Genomic DNA, 23,892 nt, shown 5'->3' on the forward strand with positions numbered 1-23,892 from the left:
CACTTACCCAGGAGTAAGTCCCATTGACTATCATTGTTAAAAGAATATACATAGCTTGTTAAAACATTTCCTCAAAGGCAGTCACATAACTATGGTAGCACCGAGCCTATTAAAAATAAAATATTGAAATGAATGGGAACCCACCTGAAATTGGCTTGCGACCCACCTAGTGGGCACCAACCCACACTTTGAGAAACACTGTGCTAGAGGGTAACAGGCAGCATGATTGGCAGGGTGCTTCAGGATGTTCACATCACAGCTGAATTTCTCCTCCTATGAAGACCTGACTCAGCTCTATGTCAGCACAGCTCAATGCCAAGCAGCTTATCCAAACTGGCCCATAGTGTCTGGGTACCTAGTATTTCAGTTGCAAACACACCCTCAGTTCCTGTATGAGCTGCCCTGATTTTTGCCCTGACTTTTGCACTTCAGAGTTTTACAGGAAGCTGCCTTATAGGGTGAAAGACCCTTGGTCCATCTAGTTCAGTATTGTCTGTGCTGACTGGCAGTAACTCTCCAGGGTTTCAGACACAGGTCTTCCTCACCCTTACCTAGAGATGACAGCAATTGGACCTGAGAATTTCTAAACTACGGATTTATCTTCAGCATGAGAGACAGTGGAAAACAAGGCCGTAGAAAAGTTCTCTCCGCTGGCTTTCAGTTGACTAATATATAAAAAGTTTGGATGGGTGCCCTCTTAGGCTTTAAGTAATGTGAGGCCCAGGTTCCTGGTGTCTTGCCTTTTGTCAAGTGGAAGGGGGAGGAGTAGGGATTTTCTTTTTACCAGATAGTGGATAGCACAATCCTATGTATGCCTACTCAGAAGTGTTCTATTGTGTTCAGCGGGGCTTACTCCCAGGAAAGTGGGGATAGGATTGCAGCCCAATGCTATCCAGTATTCCAGAGCCATGCAGCCACAATGCAACCCTGAGGTAAGGGAACAAATGTTCACTTACCTTGAGGAGACATCCATGACTGCCCCCACTACCACATGATGCAGCACAGACCCATTAGCATGGCTGCATCAGTGTTGGAGAGTTGGGTAGGATTGTTTCTCCTCCTTTTGGTGGGGCGCACTAGCATACTGTCTAAAATATAACAAGATGGAAAGGGGATGAGAAGAACAAGCCTGGCTCTTTCCTGTTACAGTGCTGGATCAGTCTACCAGCCTTGTCAGTCTTCTCTAGTCAGAGCCAGCCCATCCATGAGGTCTAGTGAAGCAATTGCCCCAGGCAGCAGATTGACTGTGGATGCCTACTCCTGTCCACCACTTGCCTGCGTAGCACCTCCTCCTCTTTCCCCCATTCCCTGGATTGGTAAAAAGGAGGAGCAAAAGCTGGTACATCATCAGCAAAGGGGCCCCCGCATTTGGCACACTGCTTAGGAGTCAGGAGGCCAGTCATGCTTCCAGTCATGAAAACTAAATCAGGAGTTGAGGATTCAGAACCCAATCCTATCCAACTTTCCAGGATCGGTGCAACCACAACACAACCCCAAGGTAAGGGAACAAGTGTTCCCATATCTTGACAAGGTCTCTGTGACTGCTTCCCCACCACAGGATGCAGTGCATGCCCCATTGGCACGGCTGCATCAGCACCAGAAAATTGGATAGGATTGGGCCCTCAGTTTCCTTTTGAAAATTCTATCAACTGCAGATGGCTCCACTTTGGAGCATACACAGAAAGTGGATGTCCTCAGTCATGTTCAGCAACGGTGTAAGCCTAGCATGGGAATGATTCACCAGGTAAAAATGAAGTACCACAGAGACGTACTCATTCTAATAGCAAATTCCTGGCATGAAAAGAGCTTCCAATAGAACTGACTGCTGATTCTCAAAAGCCTCTTTCAGCTATTGGTGGGGTATAAATTCCACTAGATTATCTTTGCCTGACTGAAGATTAATGAGCGATATCTGCAGTCCAGTGCGTATTATCAAGTTGGCATTCAGAGAAAATAATGCGGCTGAGTGGATGAACCTTTTCACTAGTTTGCAACAGCATTTATACATATACTCTGATGTGTATGCAAGTGCTGGCATGTTTGTATTTTGTTTCTTTTTACATGTCTGACTTGCCCCTGTATTGAACTTAAAGGAGCACTAAAATAGTTAAGGGGCGAGACTGGGCGAATAAGAGGTTTATGGTTGCCCTAGAAGACCATTACATTGGCATTGGTCAAATTTATGCATATATTTGCTGGTAGGAAATGTATTTGGCGTGGTGACAGCTGGTATTTTTTCAGTGTGGTGTTATTCCAAGGTTGGTACAGTATTTACAGCATTTTAGAGAACAGCGGCCTGAATAAAATGATTCATTGATTTATGTAAATTTTTGAGAGACAAGGAGGAAGGATTCATGGATAATGCGTTTTCAGCAAAGACCTTGACAATGTCTATGTTCGAACTTACTATAGTGTTAAGTACCCTGAATGTGTTTTTCTGAAAAAGTGATCCACTTGATGCTCTAGTTCTGAAGACCATGCCCTGATGAATCAAATTAATCACAGTGTGATTTAGTTGACCTTGAAGAAAAACGGTTCTGGCTGTGCTAATTCTTCTTATGCATAGTGTTAGAAACATTTAAGACCACAACCACTGCAAACGTAGAAAGCATCTTTGTTTTGGGCAATTTCATGTTGTCAGTAAGAGGCAAAGAAACATAAATACCCTCAAATTCACATCAAATACACAAGGGGGCAGTGTAAGAATGGCTCCATAGCCTTAATTTCTTGGCTTGATAGTAAGCAAGCTGTTTACATCCTATTCAGCGAAAGACCCCACCAAGAAATGTTTGAAGAAGTATAGAAAATGCAGCTCCAGCCAGTATATATATTAACTGAGGGACCTGTATTGTTTTAGCTGATCTATTCAGTTTATTTAACACAGTTCACTGTGTTTTGGTCCCATTTAAAGGACCATTGAACTGATGTACAAAAGAAAAAGTTATAAAAAACAATTTTAAAAAAGAGTTTAACCAACCAGTGCCACTAACTATAACAAAAATTCCCAAACAGAGAGACAAAAAAACACAAACAGAAACACAAAATCAGCAGTGAAATTCAATTAGATCAGAAAGCCAAGCGAAAGAGAAACATCTTGACTGATTTTTCAAAGGTCAACCACAATGAGACTAACCAGCTTCACAGAAGAGGGAATTCCATGACGTGGGTGCAGTTACTGAGAGATCCCTGCCCCACATTCCTCTCAGCCATACGTGAGCAGTCAATGGGATGTAGAGCAGGCTTCTGATGATGATTGCAGCATGCCAGCAGCTTACTGTGGGAGGTGGCACTCCTTCGGGTATCCAGGTCTGAAGATATACAGGACCTTAATAACCAGCACTTTGAATTTGGTTTCGATGCAGTCTGGAACCGTGCAGGTTGAAAAGCAACAGCATAATATACTCCAACCAGGAAACCCCACAGAGCTTTCCTGGCTGTAGTATTCAGCACCAGCTGACGCTTCTGGTCTTTATGGGCAGCCTCAAGAAGAGCATGTTACAGTACTTCAACACGAAGTGACTAAGGCAAGGCTGGTTGAAGCTATTGGGCTGCCTGAGGAAGCTGTTGGACAGCCAATAATGCTGTCACCCTTCCACCAGTGCCACCACCCTCTCAACCCATGGTCCCCTGAGCTGTCCCTTTCCCCTACATAGGTCAGTGAATCAAAGCAGGAAATGCAGAACACGCTGGGTCCACTCCCAGTGGTCTGCATTTCTTGCTTCATTTAAAGAGCCCACACAGAGGAAGTAGTGATCTTGCACCTTCCCCCACCAGGCTCTTTAAACAAAGGGAAATGTGGAGTGTGCTGGGAGTGATCCTAGTGTGCTCTATATTTCCCATTTTGATTAAAGTACGAATCTTGATTAAAGTACGAATTTTGATTAAAGTACGATTAAAAATCTCTCGTATCGTGGAAGAAGAAGCCAGCTAGGATCACTGCATTCTGGTCTTCAGAGCACAGTGATCTGGCCCCTGCCTTCTTCCCATGTTGCTTCTTTCTCCACTGGGCTGTTTAAAGAGCCCAGTGGAGGAATGAGCAAGTTGAGAGAACCAGATAGCTGTGTCCTGAGATTTGGAATACAGCAATCTCATGCCTTCTTCCACATGGGCCCTTTAACCAAAACAGGTCCCTTTGGCCAGTTAGCAAGGATATCGCATTAGTGATACCAGTTTAGGGGTGGCAGGAGTGTGGCTTATAAGTATAAAATGTACGAGGGTCGCCCAGAAAGTAATGCACCACATTTTTTTTCTCAGCCTACAGTAATGGTACGAATGCAAAACTTTAGATATACATTATTTGAATTTTCAGGAGTGCGCACACAAATTTTTGGTTTCTTCAGACAGATAGCGTAGCTGCAGCAGTGTTTCAAAATGGCGTCTGTAAGTGACGTACATTACAAGCAGCGTGTTGTCATTGAATTTCTCACTGCGGAGAAAGAAACTGTTGGGAACATTCACATACGTTTGTGTACAATTTATGGAGAATCTGCAGTCGACAGAAGTACGGTTAGTCGCTGAGCACAGAGGGTGAGGCCATTAGAAGGCGTTTCGGCAGAGCTCCAAGATTTGCAGCGTTCGGGGCGGCCATCCACGACTGTCACACCTGACAAGACGCAGCTTGCTGATGTGCTCATTCGCGAGGACCGACGCATAACGACTAGGCAGTTGGCGCTGAAGCTGTCAATCAGCAAAGGAAGTGTGGATGCAATCATCTGTGCTCTTTATTACTCAAAAGTGGGTGCATGGTGGGTTCCGCGCTATCTTACGGTGGACCACAAATCTCTCAGAAAAAACATTTCTTCTGAGTTGCTGAAACGTTTTGAAGATGAGGGGGAAGCGTTCTTGGCCAGGATTGTGACAGGTGATGAAACCTGGGTTCACCATTTTGAGCCCGAAACAAAACGACAGTCGATGGAATGGCGTCATCCTCAATCTCCACAGAAGAAAAAATTCAAAGCAACTGCTTCCGCCGGTAAGGTCATGATCACTGTGTTTTGGGACTGTGAGGGCGTCATACTCATTGATGTGATGCCAAGAGGCAGCACCATTAATTTTGAAGCTTATGTGAAGACATTAACCAAACTCAAGAAGCGCTTCCAGCGACTTCGGCGCCATAACAACCCAGGTGAATGTTTGATTCAACATGATAACGCTCGGCCTCACACAAGTTTGAGGACTTCGGAACACATCACTAAACAGGGTTGGACTGTGTTACCCCATCCACCCTACAGCCCTGACCTAGCTCCCTCAGACTTCCACTTGTTTGGGCCATTAAAGGATGCCATTCGCGGAAGACATTTTGAGGATGACGAAGAGGTGATTCGCACAGTGCAGAAATGGCTTTGTGACCAGAACAAGGAGTGGTACCGACAGGGCATACATGCCCTTGTGTCTCGCTGGAGGAAGGCCATAGAACTGGATGGAGATTACGTGGAAAAATAGGGAGTGTAGAAGAAACATCATTCTTTCTTGTGTGTAAGTTTCATTGTGTTCAATAAATAATTGTTGAAGAAAAAAAATGTGGTGCATTACTTTCTGGGCGACCCTCATATATGTAGGAGAGGTTAGTTGTATGGATTGGAAGTGACTGAACAGTGTCTTGTTTTTCAAGTTGCACTGGATAACAACTAGGTTACTGCCAAACGTATTTCCTGTTCAGATTGATAATCTAGTTTAATTGCAATTCGTTGTAAAAAATCAACTCACAACAGTTAGCAAAGTTAGGTCAAAGTCCTTGTGGAAGGTTTAGATCCCCCCTCCCACAAACATGTTGTTTCCTAATATGTTAAGAGAAAAATAAATGCTATGTTAATTTGATGGGTAGACTTATCCTCAAATGGATGAACTTAAATGTAATCATGAGGGAGGGGAGGGGGGTGTCTCACAGGTTACTTTTACAATTCCTTTACATGAAGAATATGAAATTTAAGTAGGGATTCCGTTTGGATTGCCAGCACCTCCTCATGAGTGAGTGAGTGAGTGAGTGAGAGTGTGTGTGTGTGTGTGTGTAAGAGAGAGAGAGAGCGCACACATAATCTGGTTAATGAGACAGCATGGTGGAGGGGAAGGAAAAGTTGAAGCTGTGGCCAGAACTTGCCTAGCTTTATGAAAATACACACTTGTTTACAATGGCTTTTACATGTTTACTTGATATTAATTTAATTATTGGTACTTAGTTATTTCATCGTTTTTCTGTCATGTAATTTTTCTATCTTTTGTATAATCTATACAAGTTGCTTTGTGTATTTAATATGTACTCCATTAAAAATCTGCAGAATTTATAATTTTTTTGAGTCTAACAGCACAATCCTGTGCATGCTTACTCAGAAGAAATTTCCATTGAGTTTAAAGGGGCTTACTCCAGGATTAGTATGTTCAGAATTGCAGCCTACGTGTTTGAAAACCCAGACTGATTTGTGCAAAAATCCTTCATTGTTTTCCTCTCTCTCTATTCCAGGACTTTGGCATCATGTTTACACATCACGCTGTGGCAGTTATGCTATTATTCTTGTCATACACAATCAATGCCATACGAGTGGGATCCCTGGTTTTGGGCCTTCATGATGTAGTTGATGTTGTGTTGGAGGTGAGATGTCCTATCAAAAACTGAACACCACATATGAATCATATTCTCTATTCTGAATTTGACATGCTAGATTTGACTATTATGAACTATTGTTCATAATAATGATTGACATCAAAGAGCAAAGATGCCTTTCTTGCTAAAGAAATAGGCTGTATACCCTATGAAAGTTTGTGGGCTATTGAAAGTTGAAATATTGAATTTCCACGGATTTGGTATCCATGGTTTTATTTATCCGTGGATCCAGGGGCATACCCCCCACGCCCATTACAGCCCCCACACACCCATTACAGCACCTTTGTTTTTTCTGTAGTAGGGATTGAAGCATGGGTGTTTCTTGTTGACAAAAGAACATTTTTGCTTACTGAAGAACGTGACATGCCAGCAACCAGCCTTAGCACTAGAGGGAGACTAACCAAATGTTTGCAGGAAGAAGAACTGTCCTGCTTCCTGTTAACATTCTGCTAGCCTCCTCCTAGTAGCATGCAAGCTGATTCAAAATGAGGATCACAGGAGGAGAATTTTTTAGTACAGTGGGACCTCCGCATGCGTGGGCTTGGCATCTGTGGATTTGAATATCCTCAGATGCCAAGCCACAGCTGGAGGGCCTCAGAGGACCTCCCATATGCAATAAGAAAGTACTTCCAGTTGGCATCAGCAACTTCTAATCATTTCCGAAGGTGTTCTGAGGCACAGGACTTTCAGTTACATCCTGGAAGCCTTCCAAGGAGGACAGAAGACCATGTGCAACCTCCAGAGGGCTGGGAATGATCCCCAGAAGTTGTTGCACTGCACAGGTCACCCACAGATTTCAGTTTCCATGGAGGGTACTGGACCGGATCCCTAGCAGATTCCTAGGGCCCACTGTAATTGCTTTTTCTTTTTTCAACATTAATCACTAGCTACTTTTCCATAGAGAAATATAGTCTGAAGAAGCATTTAAATGAGTTGGGGTGATGTGTAAGGAGAAAATGATTGAATTAGTGCTGGAGAGGGTGCACAGGGGAAGGTCAGAAACCAAGCTAATTGAGGGAGAAGTGTAGGAAGAAAAGAAATTGATGGCCCAATCCCAAAGGTGCATTATGCCAGTGTAACTCACATTCCACCAGCATAACATGCTTTACGGCTATCACAAACATGACACTGCCAAAGTATGCAGTGCATACTTTGGCTAACACTGCAAACGGTGAGCAGGCAAGTCCATGCAATACCTGACCAAGAATGCCCACTGGTAGAGGTGGGGCCGCACAGGGGGTAGGCGGGAGGTCGGGAGGGGGTGGAATGGGGTGAGCGCTGGGTGGAACAGGGAGGAGATTGGGTCAGGGAGGAGGACAGATCGAGTCCAGGAAGAGAGTAGGTTCAGCAGTGGCAGTCCCCACCAAATCCTAACCCTCTTCCCAGGCTCAATCTGCCTTTACCAGTCAATGCACATCTGTACCAACAATATCACTGGCACAGGTTCAAGTTGACCCATGGTGACAGCAGAGTTTTACTCTAGGGCTGTGGTTTTCAAACTCTCTGGGAGTTTGAAACCCGCAGTAGGTCCTTGCGGGAGCGGGGGGAAGGCAGCGATGCGATCCCTAGGATTGCGCCACTCAGGAGGGCTTCAGGGACTGGGATGCACTCACCAGTCTTTGCGTGAGTGCCTGCAAGTCTCCCCAGCTCATTAGAAGTTAAAGTGGAGCAATTGCACTCCACTTCTGCAATACCAGAAGCAGACGCTCGCGCAGGGCTCCCCACACTCCCGACTGGTTGCTGCAGGAACTGGTGAGTGCGTCCCAGTCTTTGCAGCCCTCCTGAGCGGCGCAATCCTGGGGATCGCATCAGTGCCTCCTCCCTGCCTCCCCGCTGCCCCCACCATTTAAGGGGAAAAAGGCCAGGGCCTTCAGGCTGGGAGGTTGCAATGCCCCAGTCTGAAAACCACTGCCCTAGGGGAAGGGAACAAATTATCTAGGAGGCCTCAAACCCTCCCCCCCCCCCGATATAGTGGACACCATGTTGGCCCTGTTGCATCGCAGTGTGGGGAGTTGTGGTGGATTTGGCTGTGTGTTTCACTTAAGGGACCAAAAAACAAGAAAGGAAGGTCATATCTGTACCAAACTAAGGAAGAACAGTTCAGGATATGTTGTCTTTCTCTTATACAGGGGTGTCCAAAGTTTTTGGCAGGAGGGCCACCATCATCTCTTGACACTGTGTCAGGGGCCGGAGGAAAAAAAGAATTAATTTACTTTTAAAATTTGAATAAATTTACATAAGTTTACATAAATGAATATATTAAAGATGAACTTATATGAATGAATGAAGGTCTTGCAATAGCTCAAGGCCTATAAAAGGCCTTGCACAAAGCAAAGTCAGCCTTTCCTTTGCTGCCACTGCTGCATCACAGACATGAAACAACAAGCAGTGGAGGGAGCCCTCATCTCACAGCTCAAGCGAGAGGTCAAACAGTTGCCCTCATGCTGAAAGCAGTTGCTTCGAGCCAGTGCGGGCTCCAACAAATCTCTGGAGGGCCAGAGGCTCATTGGAGACTAGGGGCTCCCTGAGGGCCGCATTGGGAGTCCTCGAGGGCCGCAAGTGGCCCCAGGGCCGGGGTTTGGGCACCCCTGCTCTTATATATATGCAGCAGCCAAAGTTACTTTGAAGGCAAAAGGAAATAAGAAGATGAGAAGTGGTTGAAGCCTGGGGGGATGGTGGTATTCCTTTCAAGATTTAGAGTGTTTTTGAAAGCCTTGGGCTGCTATCAAAACCATACTTGCCTAATAGCAAGTCCTGTTGAACTCATTTAAAAAACTCTTTTTAGAAATGCAGTGGGGTGTGTAGTGGGGAGGGATTCCTAAGTAAGCCAAACTTTAAATCATTGCAACATTTCTTCACTATTTATCAAGCAGAATAGACACAGGGTGATTATATATGATGATTATTCTCGTGCAGCAATTTTCACCCAGTGTGTCACAGCGCATTGGTGTTCCATGGTCCACAGGTATGCTATGGGAGTTTGGGGGTGGGTCATTAGGGGATGTGAGCCCCATGCCAGCAGTGCAGTGAGATGTCAATTGTCAAAAACCTGACGGTGTGCCTTGACAATTTTAGTGCCTTGTCAGTGTGCCATGAGATGAAAAATGTTGAAAATCGCTGTTCTAGTGGATAGTTTCCAATTGGTTCTTCAGATACTGGAGAACACAACAAGGTGGAGAAGGGTCTGGCAATGAAAAATATGTTAGGCATATTTGGATGTTCATTACCTGCTTGTGCAAACATTTCTTGACATGTTTTTATGACAGAGATAATCTATGTTCCTTCCATGTTACAGGCAGCCAAAATGGCAAACTACTGCAAATATCAAAAACTGTGTGATTTCCTCTTTCTTATGTTTGCTATTATTTTCATTGTCACAAGACTTGGAGTCTATCCCTTGTGGTGAGTAAATTTAACCTTTTCCGAATTATACTTACTGAACTCTTGTAAAGCAGCTACTGCTTTCACTCTTGTTTGTCACTCTGAAGGCCTATGGTTGCTTTTCATACTTTATCCTGTGCTAGATTTGAGCATGCTGGATGTCTCCTTAGAATTATAGGACATTGGTCCCCTTACTCTGAGTAAAGCCCCAGCCTGCTCAATGCAGCTTCTTGTGTTGAACTTTTTAGCCTGGAGGGGGGCTGCCTCCACCTGTCCCACCCCTGTCTTTTTTGGTGGATCCTAAAAAAGGTATTAACAGAATTTGTGTTTTGGCTTTTTCTTCATGGACCAACATGGCTACCTACAATTTTTTTTTTTTTGGTGGGAGGGAGAGGGAGAAGGGAACACTGTAGTGGCCGGAAAATATTACTTGTCATTGTGATTAAAAGGGGTAAAAGAGAGAAGCTGAAAGTACTAATCACCAGGAAGGCTTTATAGATACTGTCAGACAAGATGGGCTTAGCCAAGTAGATTTACAGTCCAATCCTGTCTAACGTCATCCCCCATCCCACCAATGCAGCCACACCAACAGAGCGCTGTATTGTGGGTGGGGGCTGGGGGGTGGATCCCAGAAGCCTTCTCAAGGTAAGAGAACATTTTGCTCCATTATCTCAGGGTAAGCCTCTGCTTCCCCAATAAGCCTACTCAGAGTGAACCAAAGGAGGTGGCTCAAGGCCGGGAAGGGCAATAGGATATTGGTACAGCCACTGCCACTGATAAACACTCCCATTCTGACCCTCTTTCCCCACCATGCCCCACTTTCCACGTCCGCCCACCCACCTAGTCTAGAAAAGATCCACCCAGTCTAAAAAGGCTCTTCTTTTCTAGTCTAGAAAGTCTAGTTTAGTCTTTACTAGTATAGTGCCACCCACGCATCCCATGCCAATGTATCGGCACTGGTGCATCTTCACAGACCACTGTCATGTGGCCCCTGCAACTCACCATTTCCAGTGGTGGCCTGGTTGCATGTGATATCATGTCTCAATTTGCAGTGCCAGAAAAGTTGCTGCGCTGCCCAAACATGAGTTCCATTGGTACAGCAGCCTGGTAGGCCCTTATTCTAGGGCCCAGCCTTATTCTAATCTCATATTATGCTGTAATCTAGGCTCATTTGTCTAACAGAATATTTATATGCCACCTTTCGCCCTCCTAAAAACCCCTCAAGGTGGTGCACGTTAGATTTTAAAGCTCTTCATCTTTTAAAAGCCCAGCAAGCAGTGGTGATGATACCTTAATGTGGCTGTTAAATACCCCAGAAAAATTTGGCACACTTTCTTAAGGAAAAAAGTAAGGATGCCCAGAGCCATGAACTCTCTTAGGTAAGAATTCCAGGCATGGGATTTTGGTTTGTTTTTCATTACTCAGAAGTGGTAAACCTGACTGATCACTTGGCATACCTTGGAGAGCAATCAGTAAACTAATAATCCAAGCTGAAGACTGCAAGTAAGCCTTTTCAATGTAAACTCTAATATTTGTCTGGTCAAGAGTTTTTCATATTTTTTTTACCTGAGCAGTAATTTGCCTGTCTGTGCCCACCCTGTAGGAAGTCATTATAAGATAAATTCTTGCTGGAAGAATGGTGCAAACTCTTTTTAGTAATTGTGATAATTAACTAGTAGAATGATTTCTGTGGGGAAGTTGATGGGTCTCTATGATATGATTCACACACAACAATTAAGCAGCAAGGAAGGTGCTTTTAACATCTCACTGTGGGCAAAGGTCTGAAAAATTGTGAACCCATAATTTCATATTTCCAGGTATCAGAAGCCCTGGAAAAGGTGTATCTTGGCATTAAATTGAATATTTTTGTTACTAGCATTCTTAGTTTTGCTCATTAATTGGGACGAACACATTGTATTCAGGACTTTTAAAGCATTTGTTATTAATATTTGCTTCCTGGACTCTGCTGTGAACCTGAAGGAGTATCTGACCCTGTGCATGGTGCTTATAAAATGTTGGGGATCTTTGTGTAGTAGTCAACAAAGGTGGAAATGGTTGTATTTGAGATGAGGTGCCATGGACCCATTCTCCTGCCAGTGGGGCAGGGAATTTTAGAAGGTCATCACTGTGGAAAGAACTGGCTGAGACGTTGTTGCTTGTAACAAATAGCCCAATCCTATTCATGTCTACTCAGAAGTAAGGCCCATTTTAGTCAATGTGGCTTACTTCCAGATTCCAGAAGTAAGGCCCATTATAGTCAATGGGGCTTATTTCCAGATGGATAAGATTGCAGCCTCAAAGAGTTTATGAATCCAACACAAAAGGCAAGCGGTTCTCCTTCTCCCCCTCACCTCCCGCCCCGGGGTTTGCATGACCCAGGTCCTTGGTGGTGGTTTTCCCTGCCATAGAGCTGTTCTAGAATAGGACCTTCAAAGATACGGCTGTGCCGGTTTCACCTGACTCTCTGCAGTCAGTGATCTTGGGAGGTTTCATACCTCTCCAGGGATATTCCCAAGCTCATTCTTGGCCCAATAGGGGTATTGGTGAGCAGAAATCCCCTGAACTATTTAGTGTATTGCACAGGGAAGTTGATGGTGGTAACTTCATTGATTCCCCCACCTAAGTGTGGACAGAATTGCAGCCTTAGTGGTATAACTATTTTAGTAGACATAAAATACTCTTTTAGAAGCAATATCCAGCTGGATAATTAAACTTAATTAATATTGACATTACCTGAGAAAAAATTGGAAAATGACACAAGCATACAGCCCTTCTGTTGAAATGTACTCTCAATATAGCTGTGCCAAAGATTTTTACACTACCTGCAAGAATGGAAAAAGTGACTCTGAAAGCAGAGGGTTTTTTTATTTCAGATTCAGATAATGGCAGCTGACTTGACATTTCTGAGTGTTTTTGTACGGAGAACAGAAGGTTGTCATCAGTAATGTTCAAGTGCACTGACCATGGAGAGCTAAGAATCCATAAAGTGCATTTACAAACAGTGCACTTAATGGCTTCTGTAGTTACTTCAGCTATAAAAGTTCAGAAGTTTTCCTTTTTCTAGCTGATTGAAAAAGTGCATAAATAGTTCCTTAAGAATTGCTGGCTGTTATAAATTACCTGATGCTTGGAGAACTCTTTCTCTTATCCTTGACAATTCAAACCTATCATTGTTAAGTTTGCGCTCCATGCTCAAGGCTGGAGCTCATGAGCTCTCCTCATGGAGAGCTATTCCCCCCCCCCATTCCTTGTTTGAGGCAAAAAAGCCATCATTTGCCATTTCAAATTTTGATATTTGCCTGAAGCAAGATTGAATGGTGGGGGCTCTTGGTTGGCTGGCAACCATCAGTCTCGAAAGACTATGGTATAAGCCTACAGTACCTGGTATTCCCAGGCGGTCTCCCATCCAAGTACTAACCAGGCCTGACCCTGCTTAGCTTCCAAGATCATACGAGATTGGGCATGTGCAAGACCTTGGTTTCATTAGGTGTGGCAGGCAGTGCTGCTTTAATATGTCCTGTGCTACCCTCATCTTCTAAGGTTCTTGATCTCCACCAGTACCCACCTGGCAAAGAAGGTCAACACATTAAACCATGATGGGATGCAAGACTCCAGGCATCAGGACTGCCCCTTAAAGAGCTCCCAAGAGGGGGCAGAACTTATCATAATTAGCCATATCAGAAAAGTATGTAAGACTCAAGTCCTTGTGAGAACATATTGTAAGCCTTGGAGCTATCCAGGGTCCTGCCAGACCATGCTGATGTTACAGTTATAGTATCTTTTGGATCACCCATAAAATGGCTTATTCATTTTATAGTGGAAATTAACAGTGTCTCTCTTCATTTACAAAGCTGTATACAGTGGTTCTCAAACCTTTTAGAGTCCTGAGAGGCTGCTGCCTGATTTGTAAATGCCAAGGGCTGTGGCTATAATAGTGATTGGGCAGCAGTGCTTCCCCCATAGCAGCTTGTCTAACCCTTGATGCACAGAGCCTAATCTGCCCTGACAGTTTCACAGACTACCAAAACTTGGGTCACAGACCCACAGTTTGAGAACTGCTGCTGTATAAAAAAGAAATTTTCTTTTTGACAGGATCATGGGGTTTTTTTATAACCAATTTCTGCCACAGGTGTACACATTTGATCCCTGTTTTGGTGGTGGTGGTGATGATTAACAGTATTTATACTTATTTATATAAATAATTGCTTTTATACTGCTCGTTTTAACACTGCTGGCCTTGCTGTTTTACTATTTATTTTATTACTGTATTTTATAATTTTATGTGTTTTTATGTATTTTATGGTTTTTAAGTGCTGTTAGCAGCCTTGGGTGCCCTTTGGGGAGAAAGGCAGATTACAAGTCCAATAAATAATAATACTGCTTTTCAACGAAAAGTTCACAAAACGGTTTACAGAGAAAATCAAATAACTAATGGCTCTAATGGCTCCCTGTCCCAAAAGGGCTCACAATCTAAAAAGATGCAAAAGAACTGCAGCAGGCAAGCCACTAGAAAAAACATTGCTGGGGTGAGGAGGGCCAGTTACTCTCCCCCTGCTAAATAAAAGAGGAGCACCCACTTGAAAAAGTGCCTTTTACCCAGTTAGCAGGGTATATGCAACGCTGGGCAGAAATGACTTAATGTAGCAAAACCTAACTACCATATAGCACCCTATTCCACAAATTTGCATAAATTTTATTGAATCATTTCTGGAAGGTACACAGGGTTCTTCATTCAAGTGCAGTTGAATAGACTAGAAGCCAAAGAATTGACTATCTAGCTCAAATCAACACGTGAAATTCAGCGTTACCACCTCTACCCGCTGCTTGGCCCTCGTTGTCACTTTAAGAGTAGTCAGGTCTAAAACTAAAAATTCCAGATCCAGCAACTTGGCTCCTTCCCATAACATGCAGGACCTCCTGCCTTGAAGCCTTTTGGGTATATGTTTTGTCCTAACCTGAGGTATCGGAAGGCAACTGCAGTCCCCAGGTGAAAGATTCCTTTCCCTGTCTCCAGTGGTGGTGGAGGGGATCTGAGGTGGTGGCATGGCAGCAGCTCAGGTGTTAGCATATGCAGACTCATCTCTGGGCTCCTATTTACACTGAGGCACGTTTACACCGAGCCAGACATATACTGGCTGTCCCTGTGCCAGAGCATGCTCTTTTTTTGTGGTTTTGGGGCTGCTACAGTTGTAGTTATAGTTGGAAAGATGGAGAAGCTTCTTCTGTGATAGTGATGAGAGACAGCAGCATTTGAGAAACATGGAGCCCAGTCTTATTCAGCTTTCCAGCTCTGATGCAGCCATGCCAACTGGGCATGTGCTGCAACTTGTGGTGGGAGGCAGAAACCTCCTTAGGACAAGGGATCTTTTGTTCCCTTTCCTCAGGGCTGCATTGCAGCTGCTTCAGTGCTGGAAAGTTGATTAGGATTGGGCCCGCAGAATCCCAAAGTTCATCTTCTTTTGGGGGGAGCAGTCCCCCTATGGTTTTGGAGGGGAAGGTCCTTTTTGAATTCCCTATGCCATGACGTCAGTGCATTAACATTGGTGACTGAGTGGTACTTCCAGTCCAACTTTACTTTTTTTTCTGTCTGAGCAGCTTCTTCTTGCCTCAGTTTCCTGTACTGTATATCCTTTTCCATTCTAAACCTTTCATTTCAGTGTCTATTTGACACAATGCCTTCAGCTTCTTTGCCTCTGAACTCTTTGTCCTTTAGCTTCCCTCAACCTTTCATGCATGTCTCTTAATCCTAGTCCCAATCAGTTTATCAATTGTTTGATATATTCCCTTTCCCTCACAGAAGCAGAACTGCAAACTATTTTAGTTACCTGAACAATCAAGCATACCATCCACCACACCAGCTCAGCCAATCAGTACCAGAAGCATCACTGTTACAAACCAATACAATAGCGACAGCAGAAGTTAGCTTGATAAACCTGCCATCTAGTGGTAACACTTGAGGCTATATATTTTATAATTCAGCAAGCTTTCATCCATGCCACAGTTCTCCACTCTTTAGTTAAATGCACTAGTGATAGTTAGTATTCAATGTAAATTAATATTACAGAGTGGCTGTTAGTGCTTTTATTGCCACGTTACTGAACACTGTTGACTTACTGCATCTTACCTCAGTTGAAGCAAACTAGTAAGCCTCTTCATCCACAAGGGGGAAAACAACATAGAAAGAGAGAAGACAAATGAAGTAATTGTGGCTGCACTATGCTGCTTGCCAAAACTTTGTGGTTCTAACATTTGTTTGTTTCCTGAAAAGGAAATGGAAGAAACCTAAAACCAGCCACTCCTTCAAAAAAATCCAGGTTGAATTCAAACTTATGTGAGTTGGAACACAGTCATGCAAGGACAAAGGAACAAAGTCATGTAAGAGTCATGCAAGGACTCTTTCTAATCCCCTTCTTCCCACTGCAGTATCTTAGTCCCCAAAAAAGATGCTCCTAGGGATCATGGCAATTCTTGAGAACAACAGGAAAACTGCAATGAGAGGGTCCCAGGGAAACCTCTAGCAATGGGGCATCTTATAGAAAGTTCCTCCACCCATTTTCCCAGGAATCTCTCCATGCCACATTCCACACTATTCCAGAGGGACCCCAACTCTCAGAACTTGCTTTTGGGTTGAACCCTATTGAGGTGGGAGAAGTGAGAACTCTTGAGGACACTTTATTCACTTTGCATGTTTTGATCCAACCCCATATTTATAACAGAGCAAGTCCTTCAAATTCTCCATCAGTACATGCAAGAATCAACCCATGGGTCTAGTAGAGAAAAGTGGAGCTATACCACAAGACCTTTACAAAATAAAAAACACCTCTCAAATTCTCAATTAGAACAAGGCAAACTTTCAACCATGCATATGCCACTTTGGAATTCTCTCCTCATAAAAAAAAAAAAAAACTTGCCTGGGTCTGGCCACCCACACACTACTGTTTGGCAATGATATGGCTATACCTGGAAGCTTCTGTTGATGAATGACTGCCGGTTAATGTTTTGATTGATTATCTTGTGTGGCCGCTGCTGAGGAGTTTCACTGATTGCGAATGCTGTATTGATGAGTTTGAGGTTTTGTTTCATAGTTAGACACTTTGAATCTTGTAAAAGAAAGATGGGATATGGTTCTTTAAAATGAAAGAATCCACATGGAATACCAACAGGGGGAAAATGGAGGGTGGTGAAAAGCAATGAAACAAGTGTGTCAATTCCCTATTGATGTTAAACCATCCTTTGATCCTCCTGGGTAATCTCAGAGATCATAGATGATGTGAAGGAGATTCGTCAGCTTCTTTAAGTAACTGACTCCTGTGACTGGGGAGAAAAACAGCCCCAATAGTCTCCTGTAGTTCTACACTGACTGTGTTTTCTCTCTCCCCCCCCCCATCTCTTTTTTTTCAGGATATTGCACTCAATAATATTTGAAATGCCTGAAATTTTGGGTAGCTTTCCTGCTTATTTGATCTTATTGGCTTTACTTCTGATACTTCAAGTTCTTCACTGTTTTTGGTCCTATCTAATAATAAAGGCAGCCTATAGAGCTTTTTCAAAAGGCAAGGTAAGGCAGAAAAATCTGGGTTACTAATGGACTTTTTATTGCTTCCTGTTTTCAGTGAACATTCTTGTTATGATCTTTTTTTAAATACCGTTCTGTCAAGGTCCATAATTTTAATTGGGAGACATAATCTATGTCAGATTTGGCCACAGACTCTCTTCTCATGCTTCTGCTAGACGTTGCAAGTCCTGAAACAGTACATCTGGTGCTCATCCATCTAAGCAATCCTGTCAAGTTCAACTTGGCCTTTTCTGGGACAGATTCAGTTTAGGCATACGTTGGTTCATCCCTGGAATCTGTCCGCTATTCCAGGGCCATTTGCTGTTCAGAAGTCTATAAGCCTGTTCAAATCTATGGCTAAATGGATACATTCAGAGAGAGGTTTAATCCCTTAGCCCCAACCTGTGTGCATTCATTAGCCACTAATTTGGAACAGCTGTAAAGGGCGAATATATGGTGGCAAAACTGTATCTGCCACAGTATGACACTTGTCAGGAAGTTGTTTATCAGCACCAGGCCCCTGGTGAAAACCTGTATGGTCCATGCACTTATGAACACATCTGTTGGATTTGTGCTTCACATTTTTGCACATACACATAAAACATTTTACCAGTGCGCCTTTAAAATACAACATGGGAAGCAGCCTGAGCATTTTCAGAATGTGAAAACAACAAGCTGCATCAACTATCTGGAAACAAAATAATACAAAATTATCAGAAGAGTGTGGCTTCCATACAGGCATGGTTCCCCAACACACCTCAATTCAGATGGTAAGCCTAACAGTTGTCTGTCTGCTGCATCAGGCCTGCATTTTGGTTCCCTGTGTAGATGTTGAAAGCCACACATTTCACCCAAATATGTATGTAACTTCTTTCTTAACCATGTTATTTTCTTTCTGCTGCCTTTGAAGGCTGGGAAGTGGAACTCTTTGCATGTAAGTCTTTTTCCTGGGGTGGAGTGGGGAAGAGAATGCTTCAGTAATCTTATCCCTTCTGTGCTCATTTTTCTGCATGTCCTTTTTGCTCAAGATTGCATGCTCTTTGATGCAGCAACTGTTACCCTGCATATGCCCAATCTTGTCTGATCTCAGAAGCTAAGCAGGGTCAGGCCTGGTTAGTACTTGGATGGGAGACCGCCTGGGAATACCGGGTGCTGTAGGCTTATACCATAGTCTTTCGAGACTGAAGGTTGCCAACCATTTTTTGGGGTAGAAAGACTCACAAGTTGTTCAGTATGGGTAGCACTCTTAGGTGTGAAAGATACATACCGGTTTTAAATTTGTTGACACCAGGTATTGTTTTGGCTCTAAACGAACAACATGTAGCCACGGAACATGCAAAAATAAAGTGGTCTTCTGAAATTGCTCCATCTTTCCTAAGCTCAGCTTTACAACAAAAAATGTGAACCTCCTCCCCATCCTACAATTAACTTGCATGCTCTGAGAGGAGGAAAGTACCTTGCAAACCTATGCTGAGAATATTTTGGACTTTGGACAATGAACTTCTTTCATCCTTTTCCATCAATTGGTCATGTGAATATTACCAAGTTCCATTTAGTTAGAAAATTTATTGACGGAAAAGGTTTCTCAGGGATTTCTGCCCTGCGATTGGAGCTGATCATAAATGAAAGGAACTAAGATAGTTTTTTCGTCTTGTCAGGAGTACAGTGGTGCCCCCTTATCTGCAGGGGTTCTGTTCCAGAAAAATCCCCTCCCCATGGATAGCTGAAACCGTGGATACGGGCAAATACCCATCTCCAAGGTCCGGATTCTCTGGAAGTGAGGGAGCCCTGCTCCCCCCCAGAGGGGAGTCTGAGCTCAGCAAAAGCCATGGACATCCATCCATGGCCTCTGCCGGGCTCAGACTGATCTCGGCAGCTAAAAACATGTGACTTCCAGAAACCGGTCATGACTTTTTAATGCCTTATAAGGCATTGGAAGGCCCGAGGAAGCCCCAGAGGGCCCTCTGCTGACTTCACACTCCTGCAGAGGAGGGGAGCTGGTCTCCCCTCACCTCTGGAGGGATCACACACAAGGGGGCCTCACAGACCGATCTGTGAATATGGGATCCTCAAATATGGGGGACTGACATAGTCCTGAGTAGCCATTTTTTCCTGTTTAATTATTCTTTCTAGACACGCATGTCTGTCTTGGTTCTTTGGAGCCACATTTTCCTTTAACTCACTTTAAATACTCTGCTGCCTATTTCACTGTCCTGATGTCTATTTCATTTTCTTGTGACAATGCTTAATAATTTCCTGAACAAATCTCTGCTAGTATCTCTCCTGGGACTTTTTCTTTTTGTTACTCTGTGCTTTCATTTGTCTCCTTATAGCCTCCTCCCACCTCTTTTCATTTTGCAATTTTCAACTGTAAATGCATAACTTGCAGCCCAGTCCTATTCAGATGCCACATCAATGGCACAAGGATTCCAGCACAACCTCCATCCTACCCTAAAACTGTCCTGGCAATGCTAGGCCAACAGTGCACCAATACTGGCACAACAAGGGCCAAATGCCAAGCCTGTCCTATCAGAGCAACACTGGTGTAGCCCTTCCCATTAACAACCCCACCATCTATGGAATCTCCAACACAGTCCATTATCAAAGGAGCAGTGTTCTGAGGTCTGCACATCATCATTATCATGACAGTGTAGCATCTTGTGCCATTGCTGTGACATTGGTGCATCTTCCATGTTTCATCACCATGACATTGGTGTGTCATCTATGTGACATCCATGCATCATCACTGCGATATCCAAGAAGCCAATTGCCACATCCAATTAGTCTCAACACTGGTGGTTAGAGAAACAAGGGGTCAAGTCCATGTGGAGATACAAAACAGGTAGATAAAATTTTAGCTTACAAAAGAGAACTGAAAACATAATATCTCAACCACTTATGTTGAACCACTCTTTTTTGTGATTAGAGGTTCAGTTCAGGTTCAGATTCACAGCAACCATTTATTTTAGATTTGAGTTCAGTTCCTGTAGAGTGGGGGGCGGGGGCGGAATGGAACTCTGAACCAATTTTAGTCTTCAGGATCAGCTTTCTGGTTCAATTAGTTGTCGCTGTTGATGATGATGATGATGATGATGATGATGATGACGACATGCCTGTCTTTCCAGGTATAAAATAGAAAGTGGGCACCTAATTTTTAACATCAAAAGGAGCAGGTTGAAGGGAACTGAACCCTCCCTACATGTGAATAAGCCCACACATCACATTTAGTTTGAATCTACATCACCGCAGACATGGCACTTCTAGTTTGACACTTGATCAGGAGCAAAGAAACAAAGAAAGAAAATCTCTTTCCAAGTAAAGACTAGAAGCTGACTAGTTGGTTTTTATTTCTGGTTTGAAGACTTCATGTAAAGGGTTCGTCTTGTTCTTCCTGTGCAGTAGCCTCCAGCATATCTCTTTCTTCTTTTTCACACCTTTACAGGCAAGAGATGACCGAAGTGACATTGAGTCTAGTTCAGATGAAGAACCCACAATGTCTCATTCGAAGAACTCCCATAGTTCAATCACCACCAATGGAACAAGTGGAGCAAATGGAACAAATGGATACCTCACCGGTGACAGTTCTTTAGAAGAACACTAATCCCTGGATTTAAGCACTGACACATGAAGAAAATGAACTGTTTGCTATTGGAAGAAAATAAGTTGTGAATGCTGGTTTTTATTTTGTTTTCCACTTTGATGATTTCTCTTCATGTCAGAACACACAACAAAGCACTTGGAGTATTTAAAACAGCCGTATTTCCTATTTGTGAATGACAGCGCCACCTCATTCTATGTATGTAGGCATGCTGTATGTGTATATACATGACCAGATGGGAGCAGTATCTTCTTCTGTAGCCTTTGAATATTATTATTTTTTTAATTTTTTGGGGGGGATGGCTTGCAGAAAACATCCGCAGGATTCTCTTTTGGGCTTTTTCAGGGCTGGAGACTGCAAGACAGAGGTATGTCTCTCTTTTTCCATTCATGTTTGCTCTAGCTCATTGAGATATTGTAGGCAATTGATTGAATTTCACAGCAAACCAGACCCTCTGGCTGTTTTTGTGCTGAAGGGTGCTGGTTTTAGGAACTGTCAGTGCAATCACAGTGGTCACTTCCCCTGCCTCCAATGTGAAATTTTAAAATGGTACATTTAGTACTTTTAAATAGTCTCTAATGGAGTTAGTTGGACAGTTAAACCATAGTTGTTGTAGAGAGGGAACTTAGCATTGCTATAAACTCCAGAATTGGGAACACATTAGAATAGACTTTACTGTTCCTATAGAAGCCCAAGCCACATTACTGTATATCAGGTATGATGAACCCCATCTTGGGACTGTAACCTCAATTTGATTTTAGCTCTTTTGTGCACATTTTATGCTGCTATGCCTTCCTTAGTTTCATATTCAGGTCCATAGTAATGAGTGCAAAAGCTACACTTGATATTTGGTGACAGCTAGGATGAACAACAGGGGCCAAAAATAGGTTTGTGTTCTGCAGAAGTAACATAGACCAGAAACACGGTATTGGAGAGGAATTGGAACCAATGTTCCTTCTAATTGCTGAGGGACATGCATGGATGGCTCTTGGTTACTCAGTGTTGATGTCATCACAGAGCCCTGAGAAGGAAGCTGCACAGGACTTCTATTCTAGCTGTGTACTTGCACAATCTATAAGGAACGCTGTTTGGAATGTCTGAGGCCTAATTCACACAGACAAAGTGGTGAACCTGTGTCTGAACTGAACTCTCTTCAAACTGAAAGTGTGGGCTGATGTCATTGGATAGTTTTCCATACAAAAACTGTTCCATGTACATAGAAACTAGGTGTCAGAAGTTGCCTATGGGATAGTCTAGCTATATTTCTGTCAACGTGCTAGTTTCCTATGTGCAGAGAATTATTTTTCATGGAGGAGCGTTCTTGGGGATGAGATTGAAGTAGTCTATCCAAACACAGGTTTACTACTTCGTTTTTTGTTTGTGACGTTCCAGTGTCTCTTCAATACTGTGTCTCTAGTATATGTTAAGTTCTTTCCTGATTCATTAAGGGCACAATCCACCAAGTGCTGCTTCCAAGCAGTCTTCCTTGTTTTTGTGCAGATTGTGTATCTAGTCAATTATGTGCCTGGGGAGCATTTTGGGTGGCCTTTAATTATGGGCTGCATGGCATTGTTTCAGTTCTTTCAACCTCCCTGGCTAATTGTGGAGGCTACTATGCCCAGCAATGGTCCTGTAACAATTCACACCATTTTAAGCAGTCTCCACAGAATCACCAATGGCTGTCCCAGCCTCGTAGCTCCAGTGCAGAAAGAGGGAACTGCCTTAACTCACATTCTTCTGGTTTGATGCTGTTAAGTCCAGTCCAAGAATGTAACTGGACACTGGCTTGCAGTGTCCCAGTATGGCATCATAACAAGTATCAAATCCCCTTTTTAATTACTAGGGAAACAGATTTGAAGGTGGCTATAATTTATTCTTGTTTGGTTTTCTGCTCAAGGTCTGCCTATAGGTGTTAGTAATGTTTTTAAAGGAAATCAGCAGGAATAGCATCTTACAAGAGGTATTAACTTTTTATGTCTTTGTTTGATCTCTCCTGGGTAAAGAGACTTTCCTGTTGCAGACTTTATTTCTGTGTCTAACAAAGGGAGTATTGGCAGAGAACTCTGCTTGAACTTGGTTCTTGATCAATACCGAACACAGAAGTATTGTGTATGCCAAGGAATTGTATGCAGGAATAGATGGAATCCACAGGAATATAAGAAACTGTAGCCTACTCTGAATCATAGGAGCCTGGTCTTCACCACCAGTGATTTTGAGTTAGAAGTCCTTTTTGATGCCATGCATATCTGAAGCAGGACTATCCTTAGCAGTGGCATAGCCGTGGGGGGCAGCGTGCTAAGTATTGCAGGCACCAGGTAAGCAGCCCCTCCCACTCGCTGCTGGAGCCATTCCAGGCAGTATTGCCGTCACTGCCAGTAATGGCGCCAACAGCAAATGGGACAGGCCGCTTACACGGCGCACTGCGGCGCCTGCAGTACTTACCATGTCTTTCCTCCATAGCTGTGCCACTGATCCTTAGCATTTTCTCAAGCCACACTGTGTGTTGAGTTTTTTTCCTGGCTTTAATGCACACATGGAGAATGGAAAAGCTATTACTATTGGGGGCAGAAAGATGATCTCTCTGCTTCCTCTTTCCTAATCGCTTTTATTGAGAGCTAATTCAGAACTGGTTGACTTCCTTCCTCCTCCCTTGCCTCTATTGAATATGGGCATGCTGGACATTCTTGTGAATGCTTCAAAGCAGATCTGCGTTGTCATGTCCTTTATTTATAAAACAAAAACAATTTTTAAAAAACTTTT

At 43.4% G+C, this 23,892-nt stretch overlaps 1 protein-coding gene across 1 annotated transcript in view; it reads left to right on the forward strand.

Moving 5' to 3' along the window:
- Nucleotides 1-21,135, forward strand: part of CERS6 (ceramide synthase 6) — a 125,491-nt gene extending 104,356 nt beyond the window's left edge. The window contains exons 7-11 of the mRNA XM_066637630.1: nt 6,458-6,586; nt 9,894-10,000; nt 17,381-17,537; nt 18,445-18,468; nt 20,977-21,135. Of these exons, the coding sequence (XP_066493727.1) occupies nt 6,458-6,586; nt 9,894-10,000; nt 17,381-17,537; nt 18,445-18,468; nt 20,977-21,135 (576 nt within the window). The remainder of the gene's footprint in view (nt 1-6,457; nt 6,587-9,893; nt 10,001-17,380; nt 17,538-18,444; nt 18,469-20,976) is intronic.
- Nucleotides 21,136-23,892: the final 2,757 nt, after the last annotated feature.

Source organism: Tiliqua scincoides, chromosome 1, assembly GCF_035046505.1.
Source record: "Tiliqua scincoides isolate rTilSci1 chromosome 1, rTilSci1.hap2, whole genome shotgun sequence".
In the NCBI taxonomy this organism is placed as follows: Eukaryota; Metazoa; Chordata; class Lepidosauria; order Squamata; family Scincidae; genus Tiliqua; species Tiliqua scincoides.